Raw genomic sequence first — 16696 nt, forward strand, 5'->3', positions numbered from 1 at the left:
AACGTTCGATCTTTTTCAACGTCTGCAAAATGAGTCTATAAATCGAAGGGTTCTTAAAGAAATCCACCTCTCTTCCACCATTTGTGTTTATATACAGTGTGTAAAAACACTATGCGCGTAAAAGTATAGTGTACGGAGGAGATGAAAGGAAGTCTCCGACGCTGGGGTTCCGTTTAGGTTCTGGCGTGGCGTTGGTGATGTTCAGAGACTGTATAAATACTGTCGCGTGTCGAATGTTGCCTTAGAGATGCTGTCGAGAGCGTCATCCATTTACCATAGCGCACTACTGGCATCTAAGCGGTACCGATTGTCCAGCGAGTTCACAGAAATTAGTTGTTTCACGAGTAATGGCTGCTGCTGAAGTCAAATAGGCGATCTCGAGTGTCTAACTGCGTCTCTTGCACATAACATTGTGTAAGTGTTCCCCGCCGGCAACGGCGAAGTTGGCAAGTCACCATCAAGCTGCTACCGGGATATTCTCCAGCATTCCCGACAGTACTTCACGAAGAAGTACACGGTAATTTCTTCCACCGAGTGTCTTTAGCAAAGATGCGTCTAAGTTAGATCATCGTCAGCAATACCAGGTTGCACATTACGGTAAGTCTCTGTTCACAAATTGGCTGTTGTGGTTGAACGTTGGCCTGAGGGAAGTCCAGCGTCACACCCTTCAAGGACCCTTGGCGGGGAAACGTGCGGTACACCTGTGACTTTTATTATATCATATAAGAGAGAGCTTCCTGTTATTTCCTCTAAACTAAATAACATTTTGTATATGCAGCTTTAGTACACCATGTACTGCCACGTAAGATGTAGCACCTGCTTTATCGGCCGAGATGTTGTCCTCTCATGCCGCACTATGACGTACTGTACGAAATATCGATTGTTCAGACTAAAGCGACGAGCGACAAGAAATCAACAGCCACGGCAGTCACACCTCACTACCACACTGGATGCGCAATGAATACAGACGGGCCCATGTAGAGTCCTGTGCTGTATGTAGGAGGTTAGAAGTCAATCTCACACTATGTTCCCACGTGCTACACATGAACATATGCAACATGAATATTGTTCAGATAAACATATGATACGGTGTACTACGTGTCTGTACAAGTTGTTGTTATTGTTGTGGTCATCAGTTCTGAGACTACTTTGATGCAGCTCTCCATGCAACTCTATCCTGTGCAAGCTTCTTCATCTCCCAGTACCTACTGCAGCCTACATCCTTCTGAATCTGTTTACTGTATCATCTCTTGGTCTCCCTCCACGATTTTTACCCTCCACGCTGCCCTCCAGTACTAAATTGGTGATCCCTTGATGCCTCAGAACATGCCCTATCAACCGATCCCTTCTTCTAGTCAAGTTGTGCCACAAACTCCTCCCCAATTCTATTCAATACCTCCTCATTAGTAATGTGATCTACCCACCTATTCTTCAGCATTCCTCTGTAGCACCACATTTCGAAAGCATCTATTCTCTTCTTGTCTAAACTACTATCGTCTACGATTAACTTTCATACATGGCTACACTTCATACAAATACTTTCAGAAACGACTTCCCAACACTTAAATCAATACTCGGTGTTAACAAATTTCTCTTCTTCAGAAACGCTTTCCTTGCCATTGCCAGTCTACATTTTATATCCTCTCTACTTCGACCATCATCAGTTATTCTGCTCCCCAAATAGCAAAACTTCTTTACTACTTTAAGTGTCTCATTTCTTAATCTAATACCCTCAGCATCACCCGACTTAAATCGACTACATTCCATTATCCTCGTTTTGCTTTTTTTGATGTTCATCTTATACCCTCCTTTCAAGACACTGTCCATTCCGTTCAACTGCTCTTCCAAGTCCTTTGCTGTCTCCGACAGAATTACAATGTCATCGGCGAAGCTCAAAGTTTTTATTTCTTCTCCATGGATTTTAATACCTACTCCGAACTTTTCTTTTGTTTCTTCTACTGCTTGCTCAATATACAGATTTAATAGCATCGGGGAGAGGCTACAACCCTGTCTCATTCCCTATCCAACCACTGCTTCCCTTTCATGCCCCTCGGCTCTTATAACTGCCATCTGGTTTCTATACAAATTGTAAATAGCCTTTCGCTCCCTGTGTTTTACCCCTGCCACCTTCAGAATTTGAAAGAGAGTATTCCAGTCAACATTGTCAAAAGCTTTCTCTACAAATGCTAGAAACGTAGATTTGCCTTTCCTTAATCTATCTTCTAAGATAAGTCGTAGGGTCAGTACTGCCTCACGTGTTGGAACATTTCTACGGAATCGAAACTGATCTTCGCCGAGATCGGCCTCTACCAGTTTTGCATTCGTCTGTAAAGAATTCGCGTTAGTATTTTGCAGCTGTGACTTACTAAACTGATAGTTCGGTAATGTTCACATCTGACAACACCTGCTTTCTTTGGGATTAGAATTATTATATTCTTCTTGAAGTCTGAGGGAATTTCGCCTGTCTCATACATCTTGCTCACCAGATGGTAGAGTTTGGTCAGGGCTGGCTCTCCCAAGGCTGTCAGTAGTACTAATGGAGTGTTACCTACTCCCGGAGCCTTGTTTCGACTTAGGTCTTCCAGTGCTCTGTCAAACTCTTCACGCAGTATCATATCTCCCAGTTCATCTTCATCTACATCCTCCTCCATTTCCATGATATTGTCGCCCCTGTATAGAACCTCTATACACTCCTTCCACCTTTCTGCTTTCCCTTCTTTGCTTAGAACTGGGTTTCCATTTCCGCTCTTGATATTCATGCAAGTGGTTATCTTTTCTCCAAAGGTCTCTTTAATTTTCCTGTAGGCAGTGTCTATCTTACCCCTAGTGAAATAAGCTTCTACATCCTGACGGCACCCTAGGTCATGGGGTGTATCGAAAGACAACACACACTGATCTGTATTTGCACGCAGACAGCTGCCACCACCCTTCACAGAGGAATGGGGTACTTAAAACTCCAGTACATAGGGCGGACAGAGCCATCACACCGACGTCATCTCAGACGCTGTCGCAATCTGTTACACCGCGCTACCGTGGCGTGGGGCGCGGACGGCGGAGGGAGCGCGCCGCGGGCGGAGGGTATTTAAATCGGCCGCCGCCGCGACCGAACCCAGTTCCCCCTGAGCAGCCATAGCGTACGGATCTCCGTGCCGGCGCGTTCACAGGAGCTCAGTCCGTCAGTTCACCTGATGATGGCGACATGTTTGATCGCCGAAATATTGTGCCCGTTGGACACTATAGACCGGCAGTACAGCCGTGGATATTTTGATTATCAAATACGCCGGGAGAAACTCAAGAATCACACCGTTGTTATAGTTGTAGGGGTGACACGATCTTAGGAGTGCTTCTCTTAATTCGGTGGTTCCCGAGTCTACTCGTTTACTCGACAGAGACTCCAAACGCTGCAGCTAGTTGCAGTGGCGTCTAGTACGCCATTTTTTTCCAGTTGCATTCGGCTTTCCCAGAAGTGTCGGAATAACTTACGCGTTACATTCGCTCGCCACGTTAAAGGTCTACCGGTTGAGGGCATTTCGTGTTCCTCCTTGCGTATGTAATCGATTTTACGTGCTACATAGGTTGGTCATTAATCGTGTAACGGTACGGTATTGGGTTCCTTCTTTCGCTCAGAGGTATGCCGATGCACTCATTCGCTGCCTAAAGGAGCCTCGAGTCTGAAAGCTGCTGGCGGGGGAAACTCCGTACCGGACGGCAGCGTCGCGTCCAGAGACGAACGCTGTAGCAGAGCGGCTCCCGCCCTCCGCTCGTGGCGCTGTCGGCGAGCACCGGAACGGGTCGCACTCCGCTTCCCACTGCAAAAGTAGTATCCCGTACTGTGGAGTAAAGCTGCTGGCGTTGTTGTTGGACGAATCGTGCCATTCGGTACGTGCATTTCCCTCGAACCGAAGTTGTGTGAGGGGCTTCCGCGGCTGTCGGTAACAGAGAGAGAGTGTGTGCTCCTTACCGTGAAGCGGGGAGGCGGCGTCCGGAAGGACTCATCCGAGACGGTGAGGCTGCGCCGGAACTGTTTGGCGTGCCGCTGCGGCGCGCCGTGCATGTTGTCCGCTGGCTCTACTCCACCCCACTCCACTCCACTGCACTCACCGCACTCGCTCGCTCACTCCGCCACTGTGGCCGCTTCGGCCTCCGGCTGGCGCTGGCGGCCGACTGGCGGGCGGGCGCGGCCGCCACAGAGAACAGGCGCTGCCAACCGCGGCCCGACAAACTCACTGCCTAGAGCTGTGCACCGCAGTTTGCCTCGCGTCGGCCGGGTCGCGAGGTCAGTGCTCGCCCGACGCGTTCACCAGACGCCCGCTACTCGAGTGGCTCCCGTGCCTCTTTGGCCGGAAGAATCTCGGGGTTGCTGCAGAGTTGTACTTTTACCACAGCCGAGAAGTTATTACTGAGACAGCGACCGAAAATGGTGAAAACGTATGCGCGTGACGGACGCGCGAACAGACAGCAGCAGCTGTGAGCCGGTAACCTCGCTCGCCGCGGACGCGGAGATTGGGAAGGAGGAAGTGGACAGAGAGAGGAAAGAGAAGATCGAGAACGAAGGAGGGGCAGCAGGAGGCGGACGGTGAGAAGAGGTCAGGACGTTTACTCGTGTACGATTCACACGCATATTCGGCAACCGCAAAGCACTGGGAGGTTACCGCACGTTTAATACGAGTCGTACGAAGCTTACTCTTCCAGGATCATCGATTAACCGTTAAATCCTTTATACAATGATCGAGTGAAATGAGCGACAGAAATGCAATTGAAGACGGATGAATAGTTTTGAGAGACAAAATACTGATTGTAGCGAAAGACCTTCCGAGGAAATGTGCACGCCTAGCACAAGTCATTCCAAAGTATGTCAGGCAGTAAAGATGAGTAACGAGCAAAGGGAAACTGGAGACACAGCAAATGAAGCGAGCGAAAGGAAATATAGATGTCTAAATATGAAACTGACAGTGTAAAACTGAAAAGTAGGATCGGTTAGAGCAGCAATAAAATGAATATAGAAATGTAGAAGCCGACTTTGAAGAAAAGAGGTGTCTTTCAATTTATAGAGCTCAGACTGCAAACCGGTAGTAAGCGAAAAGCGAAGGATGAAAGATGGAAGGGCTATACATAAACCGGTAGTAAGCGAAAAAGCGAAGGGTGAAAGATGGAAGGGCTATACATAAACCGGTAGTAAGCGAAAAAGCGAAGGGTGAAAGATGGAAGGGCTATACATAAACCGGTAGTAAGCGAAAAAGCGAAGGGTGAAAGATGGAAGGGCTATACATAAACCGTAGTAAGCGAAAAAGCGAAGGGTGAAAGATGGAAGGGCGTTCTGACAGCAGTCGTCTCCTCCGTCTAAATGTCGACCTTCAGTTGTTTCCAGTGTTCCGCCAAAGAGATCCTTGCATTTGGTGTACGCCATGTGGTAGGGAAGTAACGAGGTGTCGTTAACGGGAAAGATACGAGTCCACGCCAACAAGAAACTACGTCATCGGAAGTACATGGAAATTCGTCAAATCGAATGTCCTAATCAGGGGACAAACCTTCTGAACACAGCTAACACCGTTTACTCGTTTTGTTTGAGTAATTAGCAGTTAGTCATGCAGTCATCAACACACGTATACTTCAAACATAAATAATGCAAATCACACACACACACACACACACACACACACACACACACACACAGAGGTATGCACACAAATTTTATAAGATGTTTATCAACGCTGGCGTAAAAACTACAAAAAGTTGCTGCACATTAAAAGGTGATGCGCGCTTCAATTAAAATGGCTAATTAGTTGCCTTACTCCAAAGCATTTAAGCCTTTCAGGTCATGGAAATTGACAAACGGTATCGAATGCTGACAATATATTTTTTCGTAGTTGACCTTTAGTACTATACATGTTCAGGCAGCCGAGGAGGATGTTACGCGCAACCACTTCTCTCCCGCAGTCGCGTAACAGTGGCGACAGCAAGCTATTGTGATGCAGCAGCCGTCCTTGAACGTGACTCGTGTTGCAGTGCTCTCGTATTTTCTGATAGAACTTAGTCACCAGTACCAGGTTAATTATGGCATAACTTCTACCTTTGTAACCGGTTGTCTGTTACCATACAGCGCCCCACATCTCCGTGACGACGACTCAGATGCCCTCAGCTGGTATCACTATATACGAGTATGTAGCAGCTGAGGGCGACTCATTCGTCGTCACGGAGATGTGGGGCGCCGACTGGTGATCCCTGCAGTTTCATTTCAAGAAATGCAGCAGAGTACTTTTAGCCAGCACATCTTAACATCGTGATTACAAGTTGCCAGCTTCAGTACGTTAATGAACGCGAACATTGTGACCACTGCCCATCATGAAACTGAAAGTCACCTGTCGCCACTGCCACACGTGACACTACAAGGAAAGCTTACGAGAATAGAGACGAATTCCTCTGGGGAAGATATGGGTCGCATGTAGGGATATCCCCTGAGATAAGGATTTTAACAAAATGCAGATTCGTTTCGGCGGTCCCCTGTGTCTCGGAACGGCCGAGCTGGTCCGCTGCTGGCGTGTTGCTGTCTGGGAGGACCACGAAACCACGACTGGGAGACGACACCACATCAGAGGAAGAAATCGAAGGACTGTCCACTCTTTGGAGTAGGGCATGCGGAAATATGTGGTAGATACGACGTCGGGGAGCATTGTCGGTGCAGGCGCAAGTGTTTCTGGCCACGACGTTCAGCGTACATTGTTCGACGTGGGTTTCATAGCCACGTCCAGCCACCGACATCGTAAGTGACGACTGAAGTGGGCGCAGGACCGCTGCCATTGGATTACGGACCGTGGGAAACGTGTTACCTAGTCGGATGAATCAACTTTCTTGTTACACCAGGCCGACGGTTCGCAAGTAGCGTGTTTAGCTGTCTGTATGTTGGCAGCGCAGTAGTCCGCTATTAATATCGTGAAGACTCAGTGTTGGTAGGACATGATGGATGTAGTTAGTAATGTATGGGTAGGGGAATATTTGGCGATTGCTAACCATATGCCTCGCAGTAGTTACAGCCTATAGTAGTTAGAATCCTTTTATTTAGCTGGCTGTAGTTGATGAATGGTGTCAATGCTGTAGTTCGTGTTATGAAGATTTTCTGTGAGGTAAGTGGCTTACGAAAAGTATGAGTTATTGTTAGGATTTCTTCCAATTTATGGCCAGTCTTTTGTGTTAATTATTTGAAGTCATATTGTCATTTTAGATCAGTCAGATTGTGTTGCGTTTATGTATTCTAAGTAATAAATGAATAGGTTCATTTTGAGTTGTGTTTGTCAGGGAAAATTCTTTGGGTCAGTGATGAAATGATAAAAATAAGTAACGGGACAGTAGGTTCATTTTCACTCAGTAGTACAAGTAAACGCTAAGAAGTTTCACCTACTCAGTTATTTCAGCGGACATAAACAAAGAAGTTTCGGGTTATGTCTGAATTTGCTGTCATGCAGCCGAATGGCCGCTCGGACAGAGGCCGATGGGGACCGTACTATGCTACGGGGAACATTCACCGGCCTTCCATACGACCTTCGGTACTAATCGAATGCACTGTGACCGCTGCCTGTTGGTACTGACAAACTGAAAGTAGTGTAAATTTTAATGTCAGTGGTGTTTCTGCAGGAGTCGTTTACTAGATACCGTAATTTTAAAATTTTCGCACCGACACTTGTTTGTCCCATTCAACCAGCGTAGCTGCTAGGTACGATGCTGTTATGTTTGCTTAGAGTGTGCTTGTGTGTTCCCTGGCCGGCCGGAGTGGCCGTGCGGTTCTAGGCGCTACAATCTGGAACCGAGCGACCGCTACGGTCGCAGGTTCGAATCCTGCCTCGGGCATGGATGTGTGTGATGCAACAGTTGTACAGCCGACTTTGCTAGCGATGGTTCACTGACTAAATACGCTCTCATTTGCCGAGACGATACTTAGCATAGCCTTCAGCTACGTTATTTGCTACGACCTAGCAAGGCGCCATTATCAGTTAGTATTGATATTGTTAACTATGTACCGTCACGAGCGACGTTCGTCATTAATGGATTAAAGTTAAGTATTCCACCAGCTACGTCGGTTGTTTCTAAATTCTAATTTCCTTGTCCTGTTCCAGACCTCACGCCAGCCTGCGTGAGCTAAATCGCGTGCCTTTCGGCCTCCTCTAGTAACACGATGATCGCTCTCCTGCCAACCACAACAGTTTCCATCTCATTCCATCTCTCTTCATCAACACCTGCATCGAAACGATATGACGATCATGTTAACTCCTATACGTGGGCGTTAGACAGGATGTTCTAGATGTATCGTGTGTCTTTTTTAATTACAGAGTCACATTTATCGATCGTGGCCAGGCAAACCCCAAAAAATACGCACTACTAGTCTGTTGATAATCTCCGTTGGCGCCGTCACGTCAAATGTGACAATCCGTCAAGTGTAAACGTGTGGGATAGTGAACCATCAGCTCATAGAGCCACGTTTCATAGACAGGCACTGAACGTGCACCTTCCTAACAGACGATCTTCCACTGCAAACCAGTAGCAACTGTAGTATCAACTTGATGGCTATCCAGCCCGTAGTGATCAAAGTACGACAGCATCTCTTCCCGAATCGCTGGATTGGACGCAGAGGGCCTGTACCTCGGCTGACCCGTTCTCCCGATTTGACGCCAGGTGACTCAGTTCCTCTCTGTCCATATGTGCCCGAGAAACTGTGACATCCTGTAGCTGCTGACTTAACGAGTCCTCTCCTGTCAACATGGCACAGTTTCCGTTACGTGCTGGTAGTAGTAGAACTCATGTCAAAGCTACTGTGTGGTACTGACTGTATCCATGGCAACGAGCAAAGATTTCATCATGCATGTCGGCTGCATTGATAAGATCATCACCAATGACCGCCCGCGATTAAAATCTGAATGTTGAAGAGCAAAGGATACAGTCTGTATGTCCAACTGTTCCACCTGAGTTGGTAGCCTGCAGAACACATAGGCAAAGACAGGGATAATCTGTGCAGAACGTACTGTAATAAACAAACAAGAACCCACACAATCCGACACTGCTGCCCCATTTAACTGCCTGACAAATCGCACGCCACTGGAGAAACTGAGGGAAGTAGTCGACTATCCGGTAAGGACAAGAGTACAGCGCGCCAGTTGGTCGATCTGGCGTTGTAAAGAACACGAGAAGCAGAGAGAGGAGAAAGGAAGGAACTGATAAGAAGGTGAGCCTGAGAGACTTCCAAGTCCATAAATGTTTCCAACTTTCTAATAAGCAACACAAACTATAGTGCAAATACTTTTCTGCGTGCAAGAGGCGGCTAAGAGTAATAAGAATCGAAGAGGATACGACTTTTCTAGATGGCCGCTCTAGCAGGAATGTACATAAAATTAATCCGTGGCGCATGTCTATGATACGTCTCTGTCGGAACCACAAGAAAATAGGACTGCGAATGTTTGTCCTCCAACAGTATGTCGTTGTTTTTAAGAAGAAAGCGTTAGTTAGCCTGGGAAAGAGATACGCAAGCTTGACGACATGCACCGACATGTGGCATGTACATGTAGGTATGGATACTTCAGGAATGCGGTTTCCTGCATATAGCAATGTTAGCAATACATTACGAACTGGATTTGTTCCTCGTATCGTGTTGACTGTTGAATTGCTTAATAAGCAGGTATCATATTTCCGAGATAGTTATGACTGTCCTCTACTTGGTAGGCAGTGTTTGGTTAGATGTACGTGTATTTCGTCTGCACTGAGTACAAAAGGTGCGAGCTCAATGAGCCAAACGGGATATGACACAGGGCGATATACAATACTGGCATACTTGCTACACTGCAGTGCATTCAGACGTAAATCAGTCTGCAACAATCGCACTACTATGCAATAAAGATTTATGTTTTATAATTTAACAGCATTCAGCAGAATAAGGAGGTAAATTATGTAAGACACAGGATGAGGGACTTGGACGGTTGAGCACATTGGATTATCAAATACAATAAAGGAATCATAAGTAAAGAAGTGAGTGGGGTCATATAATGCGATAATGAATAACTCAGAAGGCAGTTCAATTGAAATGGAATGGACATCACTAAAAGAAGCAATCAGAATAATTGGAAAGATAAACGTAGGTATAAGGATGGTAATTGCAAAGTATAAGGATGGTAATTGCAAAGAAACAAAAGGGTAACAAAAGAAATACGTCAGTTGATCGATGAAAGAAGGAAGTATAAAGATGTAAGGGGAATTGAGACATGCAAAAATACACGTCAGTTAGGACTCAAGCAAGTAGGCGAAATCACTGCATGAAAAATGTAGAGAAATCTAAAAATAAATGGTTCTTGGAAGGACTGACTCACATGAAAAAAAGTCAAAACAACCTTAAGTGAAATTAAAATCAATGGCTCTGAGCATTATGGGACTCAACAGCTGAGGTCATCAGTCCCCTAGAACTTAGAACTACTTAAACTTAACTAACCCAAGGACATCACACACATCCATGCCCGAGGCAGGATTCGAACCTACGACCGTAGCACTCGCGCGGTTCCGGACTGGAGCGCCTAGAACCGCTGTAACATTAAAAGTGCAATGGGAATTCCTCTAGGAGAGAGCAGGTAGATGGAGGCCTCTCCGAGGGAGAAGACTTCCTTACGTGATACAAGAAGAAACAGGAGTTGACAGGGAAGAGATGGGGGATCCAGTACTAGCATCAGAATTTAAAAGAGGTTTGAAAGACTCATGATCAAATAATATTGAAGGGAAAGATCATATTGAGCCGTGTGTGGCTCGTGTTCCAGCCATTATGTATTTTACGCCCTGTTTTAACGTACTTCCACCCCACTACGTTAAGTTAAATCACTACTGTCGCTGAGTTGCTGCTTTGCCTGGCCGCCAACGGCGTTAGCAGCGCGTATCGATACATCCCCTCTCGAAGAATTTTTCCTCGGCTGCTATTACTTCCCGGTCGTTGACTGTCGGCAGCAGTTCGGGCGGGCCAGTCACTTGGTACGCGGGTCGAGCGCAGTCCGGACCTGCCAGTCGGGGAGTGTGTGTGTGTGTGTGTGTGTGTGTGTGTGTGTGTGTGCGCGCGCGCGCATCGACTCCCTATTTGTCTTTGTACGTGCTTAGTGACTGTTGGGTATCGTTCAGGTCTTTGTGCAAGTGTTTGTCCGGTTGTGTGTGTGGATGGCGTTATTTCTAGTGAAGACTATTTTAAATGTTGTTGGCATTCTGCGGAGTCGGTCAGTTGTTGCGGACGAGGGAAGTTATCTCCGCGTGGTGCAGTCGGCTGGGTCCGCTGCCGGTCCCTGCGCATTGTCGGAGCGTGTGTGGAGCTGTCCGATCGCTACGAGCTTCGTGGTTCACCCACCCAGGACGTCAAAGTTGGGTAGTGGTTTCAACCACCCAAGCCAGGTCCATTCATGTTGTGTCGTTCGTTTCGATGGTTCGCTGTTGGGGAGGTTTTCCTGTGAGCGTCACCGAATGTATCTGTTCAAATGGTTCAAATGACTCTGAGCACGATGGGACTTATCAGGTCATCAGTCCCCTAGAACTTAGAACTACTTAAACCTAACTAACCTAAGGACATCGACGCGGTCGCGCGGTTCCAGACTGTAGCGCGCTCGGCCACCGCGGCCGGCAATGTTTCTGTTGCTGAAATTTAGCCACCATGCGGTTCAATTAACAATATAGTTAATTGAACCGCATGGCGGCTAAATTCGAGTGCACCAGTGCTGCCTTGGGGCCGTTAGTGTTCTGGTTACCTGGCCTGGCCACTGACGTAATTTCCGACAGCGTCCTTTCCTCACCAGTTGTCGCTGTCACACATGGTGACAGCTAATACATGTTTTATTGCGCATAATCGGGTTCGTAACTTCTTGTGTTTGAGCTCTCGTGTACTGATTGCTGGCAAGCAAGTCGTTGTGTCCCCTGGTTGGGTTCCGACGGATCAAGTGTAATCGGGCTCACCACCTGTCTCACCTAAGTGAACGAGGGCAGACCGACCTCCCTGGAGGCTTCTGAGTGTTGCTTTCTTCATTGCCCTGCTCACCAGCGTTTAATGTTCTCTTTTTTAATCTATCATAGCCAATGACTTAAGGATTCTTGTTTTTACTTGACTTTACGTATTTTTGAATATTGGAAAATGAATTTTGGGCCTTAAGCCGCTTAAAACCTTATCCTTGAAATTACCCCTTGAGCAAAAACATCGCGGCCTTCTCCCTTAAAAGATTATGGTAATATATTTCAAAATTTTCAACTTTAATTGTGGCCCTCACCCGCTTGTATTGCACCATGCATATATTTGTTTTATCTACTTTTACCTGAAGCCTTTCCAGCCTAGCTGTGATAACATTTATATTTTAATTATTTTATTTGCTGTTTTAACTGCATTTTGTTTGATCGACTTTTAAGATCTCTTGTTTGGAGACCCTCAGCCGTGAAATAATTACCTTTTCAAACTCGTAGTTATAAAGGTTCGGCTATATGCCGTTTTGGTTTAAAGGTGTTAGTAAATTATAATAAATTACAGCTTTGAGTGAACCTGACCGACACCTTATTTGGCCCTTTCCACAATCCTAATCACCTGTTCTGCCCTGCGGATTTAGCGAGCGTCTCACACATTCCATCTGAGTTTCTAAAAATCATTTTGGTAAGTAACAACAAAACTGTTCGCGTTGGTATATCGTATGTATGAGACTGGTGATATACCATCAGACTCTCGGAGAAACATCATCCACACAGTTCCGTAAACTATAAGAGCCAACAAGTGGGATAATTGTAGCACGATCAGCTTAACAGCTCATGCATCCAAGTTGCTCACAACAATAATATATAGAACTGGCTTTAGAAAGATAAGGCATCACAGAGATGATTGTGATGTTGCAGCTGATAGTAGAGGCAAGACTGGAAAAAAACCTTCGTAGTACTTGTTGGAATGAAAAAATCATTCGACAGTGTCAAATGATGAAAGGTTTTAGAAATACTGGTGAGAGTAAGAGTCAGCTATAGAAAAAAGATGGGACACACGCAATAAATGTAACTAAGAGGGAAGACCATGCACAAAGCACCCAGAGTGAATAGGGTGTTAGGCATGGATGCAGTCTTTCTCCCCTACTGTTTTGTCTATACATCAGACAAGCAATGACGCCACTAAAAGAAACTTTTAGGAGTGGGATTAAAACTGAAGGTAAAAGGATACCAGTGATAAGATCCGCTGATGACTTTACTATCCGCAGTGAATATGAAGAAGAATGTTGTATGGAATGAGCAGTCTAGAATATGGACTGAGAGTAAATAGAAGAAAGACGAAAATAATGGTAAGAAGCAGAAATGAGAAAAGCGAGAAATTTAATATCAAAATTGGAGATCACGAAGTAGATGAAGATAAGGAAGTGACATAACTAGGCAGCAAAATTACCAATGGAGGACGGAGCAAAGAGAGCATAAAAAGCAATTTGGACTGGCAAGAAGGGCGTTCCTGGCCAAGAGAAGCCTACTAATAACAACGACAGGCGTAACTCGAGGAAAACATTTCTAGAATGAACACCTGGTGCCTAGTATTGTGCGACAGTGAAACATGGACTGTGGGAACACCGGAACAGAAAAGAGTCGAGACATTTCAGATGTGGTGGTACAGACAAATGTAGAAAATTAGGTAACGAGTGAGGAAGTTCTACAGGTATGCACAATCGAGGATGACGGGAATACATGGAAAACATTGACAAGAAGGGACAGGATGGTAGGAATCACTTAAGACATCAGGGAATACCTTTCATGGTACCAGCGGGAGCTGTAGAGGGTGAAAACTATAGAAGATTGGAATAGATCCAGCAAATACTTGAAAACATAGGTTGCAAATGTGACTCTAAGAAGAAAGGTTGGCACAGGAGAGAAATTCATTATGGGCTGCATCAAGTCAGAGACTCAAAATAAACAAATAAGTAAATAAAATAAAAATAAAACACAAATAAACAAACTTAATGTGTTACACAGCACAACATCGTGAGGAACTCTGCTCGACTTCACCTGCGATTGTTACAGCGCGTGTGACTGATAGACATAACGTGCGTTGTGAAAAATTTTTATTTTTATGTTGCGAGATTTTTGTTCACAGACACAGTACACGGCATTGGAAGCATTTGACAGAGACGAATAGAGTGGGAAGAAGAAATACACAGTGATATCGCTCAGGTACAAAATATGGCACCACTAACTGCTCAAACCTCAGATCGTATACAACAATCATGAGTGTCGACAAAATTATGCAATATTTGTGGTTTACTATCATAATATATGTAACTAACTGGATTGGCGAGCTTGAAGCTAATTAAGGTTAGCTGGTCTTAAGACATGGCATGATGTACGTTAATAGTAATCATCTAACGAATATCACTGACCTTGTTCTAATATTAGGATTTTTAGAATAAAAATTTATACTGCCAAGGTAAATAATGACTATGTTCCTATGAAAAGCACTTACGATCAATTGTACTAGACGTATGAAAATACTAGCAACAAGAAGAAGAACGTTTTACTTTTCTATGTCATCTAATTACTCCTTATGTAAATCTGTAAGATGTAATGCTATCGTGGAGAGATATTTATTTATACGTTGTGTTGAAATGTTGTTGTTGTTGTTGTTGTTGTTGTGGGCCAGCCGCTGTCGCCGAGCGGTTCTAGGCGCTTCAGTTCGGAACCGCGCAACTGATGCGGTCGCAGGTTCTAATCCAGCCTCGATCATGGATGTGTGTGATGTTCTTAGATTAGTAAGGTTTAAGTAGTTCTAAGTCTAGGGGACTGATGACATCATGTTAAATGCCATAGTGCTTAGAGCCATTTCTTGTTGTGTTCTTCAGTCCAGAGACTGATTTGATGCAGCTCTCCATGCTACTCTATCCTGTGCAAGCTTCTTCATCTCCAAGTAAATACTGCAACCTACATCCTTCTGAATCTGCTTAGTCTAACATCTCGTGGTCTCCCTCTACGATTTTTACCCTCCACGCTGCCCTTAAATGCTAAATTGGTGATTCCTTGATGCCTCAGAAAGTGTCCAACCAAACCCATCTCTTCTAGTCGAGTTGTGCCACAAATTCCTCTTCTTACAATTCTGTTCAATACCTCCTAATTACTTATGTGACCTACTCATCTAATCTTCAGCATTCTTCTCTAGCGCCACATTTGGAAAGTTTCTATTCTCTTCTTGTATAAACTATTTATCGTCCATGTTTCACTTCCATACATGCTACACTCCACACGTTTACTTTCAGACAAGATTTCCTGACACTTCAATCTCTACTCTATGTTAACAAATTTCTAGTCTTCAGAAATGCATTCCTTGCCACTGCCAATCTTTATTTTATATCCTCTCCACTTCGACCATCATCAGTTACCCTCAGCATCACCTCTTTTAATTAGACTGCATTCCACTATTCTCGTTTTGATTTCGTTGTTGTTCATCTTATATCCTCCTTTCAAGACACTATCCATTCCGTTCAACTGCTCTTCCAGGTCCTTTGCTGTCTGCAACACAATTACAATGGCATCAAACTTTTTATTTCTTCTCCATGGACCTTTATTCCGAAACTATATTTTTCTTTTGTTTCCTTTACTGCTTGCTCAATATGCAGGTTGAATAACATCTCCCTTCCCAGCCACTGTTTCCCTTTCATGCCCCTCGACTCTTATAGCTGCCATCTGGTTTCTGCACAAATTGTAAATAGTCTTTCGCTCCCTGCATTTTACTACTGCCACCTTCAGAATTTGAAAGAGAGTATTCCAGTCAACATTGTCGAAAGCTTTCTCTAAGTTTACAAATGCTAGAAACGTAGATTTGCCTTACCCTAATCTAATATAAGTCGTAGGGTCAGTATTGCCACGCATGTTCCAACATTTGTACGGAATCGAAACTTATCTTCCCCGAGGTCGGGTTCTATCAGTTTTCCCATTCGTCTGTAAAGAATTCGTGTTAGTATTTTGCAGCCGTGACTTATTAAACTGACAGTTCGAAAATTTCACACCTGCCAACACCTGCTTTCTTTGGGAGAAGTCTGTGGGTAGTTCGCCTATCTCATACAAATTCTTCATGCAGTATCGTATCTCACATTTCACCTTAATCTACGTCTTATTCCATTTCCATAATATTGCCCTCAAGTACATCGCCGTTGTATAGGCCCTCTATATACTCAGATGTGAAAATTACCGAACTATCAGTTTAATAAGTCACGGCTGCAAAATACTAACACCAATTCTTTACAGACGAATGGAAAAACTAGTAGAAGCCGACCTCGTGGAAGATCAGTTTGGATTCCGTAGAAATATTGGAACACGTGAGGCAGTACTGACCCTACGACTTATCTTAAAAGCTAGATTAAGGAAAGGCAAACCTACGCTCCTAGCATTTGTAGACTTAGAGAAAGCTTTTGAGAATGTTGATTGGAATACTATCTTTCAAATTCTGAAGGTGGCAGGGGTAAAATGCAGGGAGCGAAAGACTATTTACAATTTGTATAGAAACCAGATGGCAGTTATAAGAGTTGAGGGACATCAGAGGGAAGCAGTGGTTGGGAAGGGAGTGAGACAGGGTTGTAGCCTCTCCCCGATGTTGTTCGATCTGTATATTGAGCAAGCAGTAAAGGAAAGAAAAGAAAAATTCGGATTAGGTATTAAAATCCATGGAGAATAAATAAAAACTTGACTAGAAGAAGGGATC

At 44.8% G+C, this 16696-nt stretch overlaps 1 protein-coding gene across 3 annotated transcripts in view; it reads right to left on the minus strand.

Annotated features, from left to right (window-relative positions):
- LOC126327189 (NAD(+) hydrolase sarm1) overlaps positions 1 to 16696 on the minus strand; it is a 1227458-nt gene that overhangs the window by 983898 nt on the left and 226864 nt on the right. Inside the window, exon 1 of one of the 3 annotated variants that reach the window (XM_049995887.1) lies at positions 3962 to 4166. The exons of 1 other annotated variant lie outside the window; for it this stretch is intronic. In XM_049995887.1, the coding sequence (XP_049851844.1) occupies positions 3962 to 4054 (93 nt within the window). In that variant the 5' untranslated portion in view covers positions 4055 to 4166. Of the gene's footprint in view, positions 1 to 3961; positions 4167 to 16696 lie in introns of those variants that run through there. One more of the 3 variants, XM_049995870.1, reaches the window with a different exon arrangement.

This window comes from Schistocerca gregaria, chromosome 1, assembly GCF_023897955.1.
Source record: "Schistocerca gregaria isolate iqSchGreg1 chromosome 1, iqSchGreg1.2, whole genome shotgun sequence".
NCBI lineage: Eukaryota > Metazoa > Arthropoda > Insecta > Orthoptera > Acrididae > Schistocerca > Schistocerca gregaria.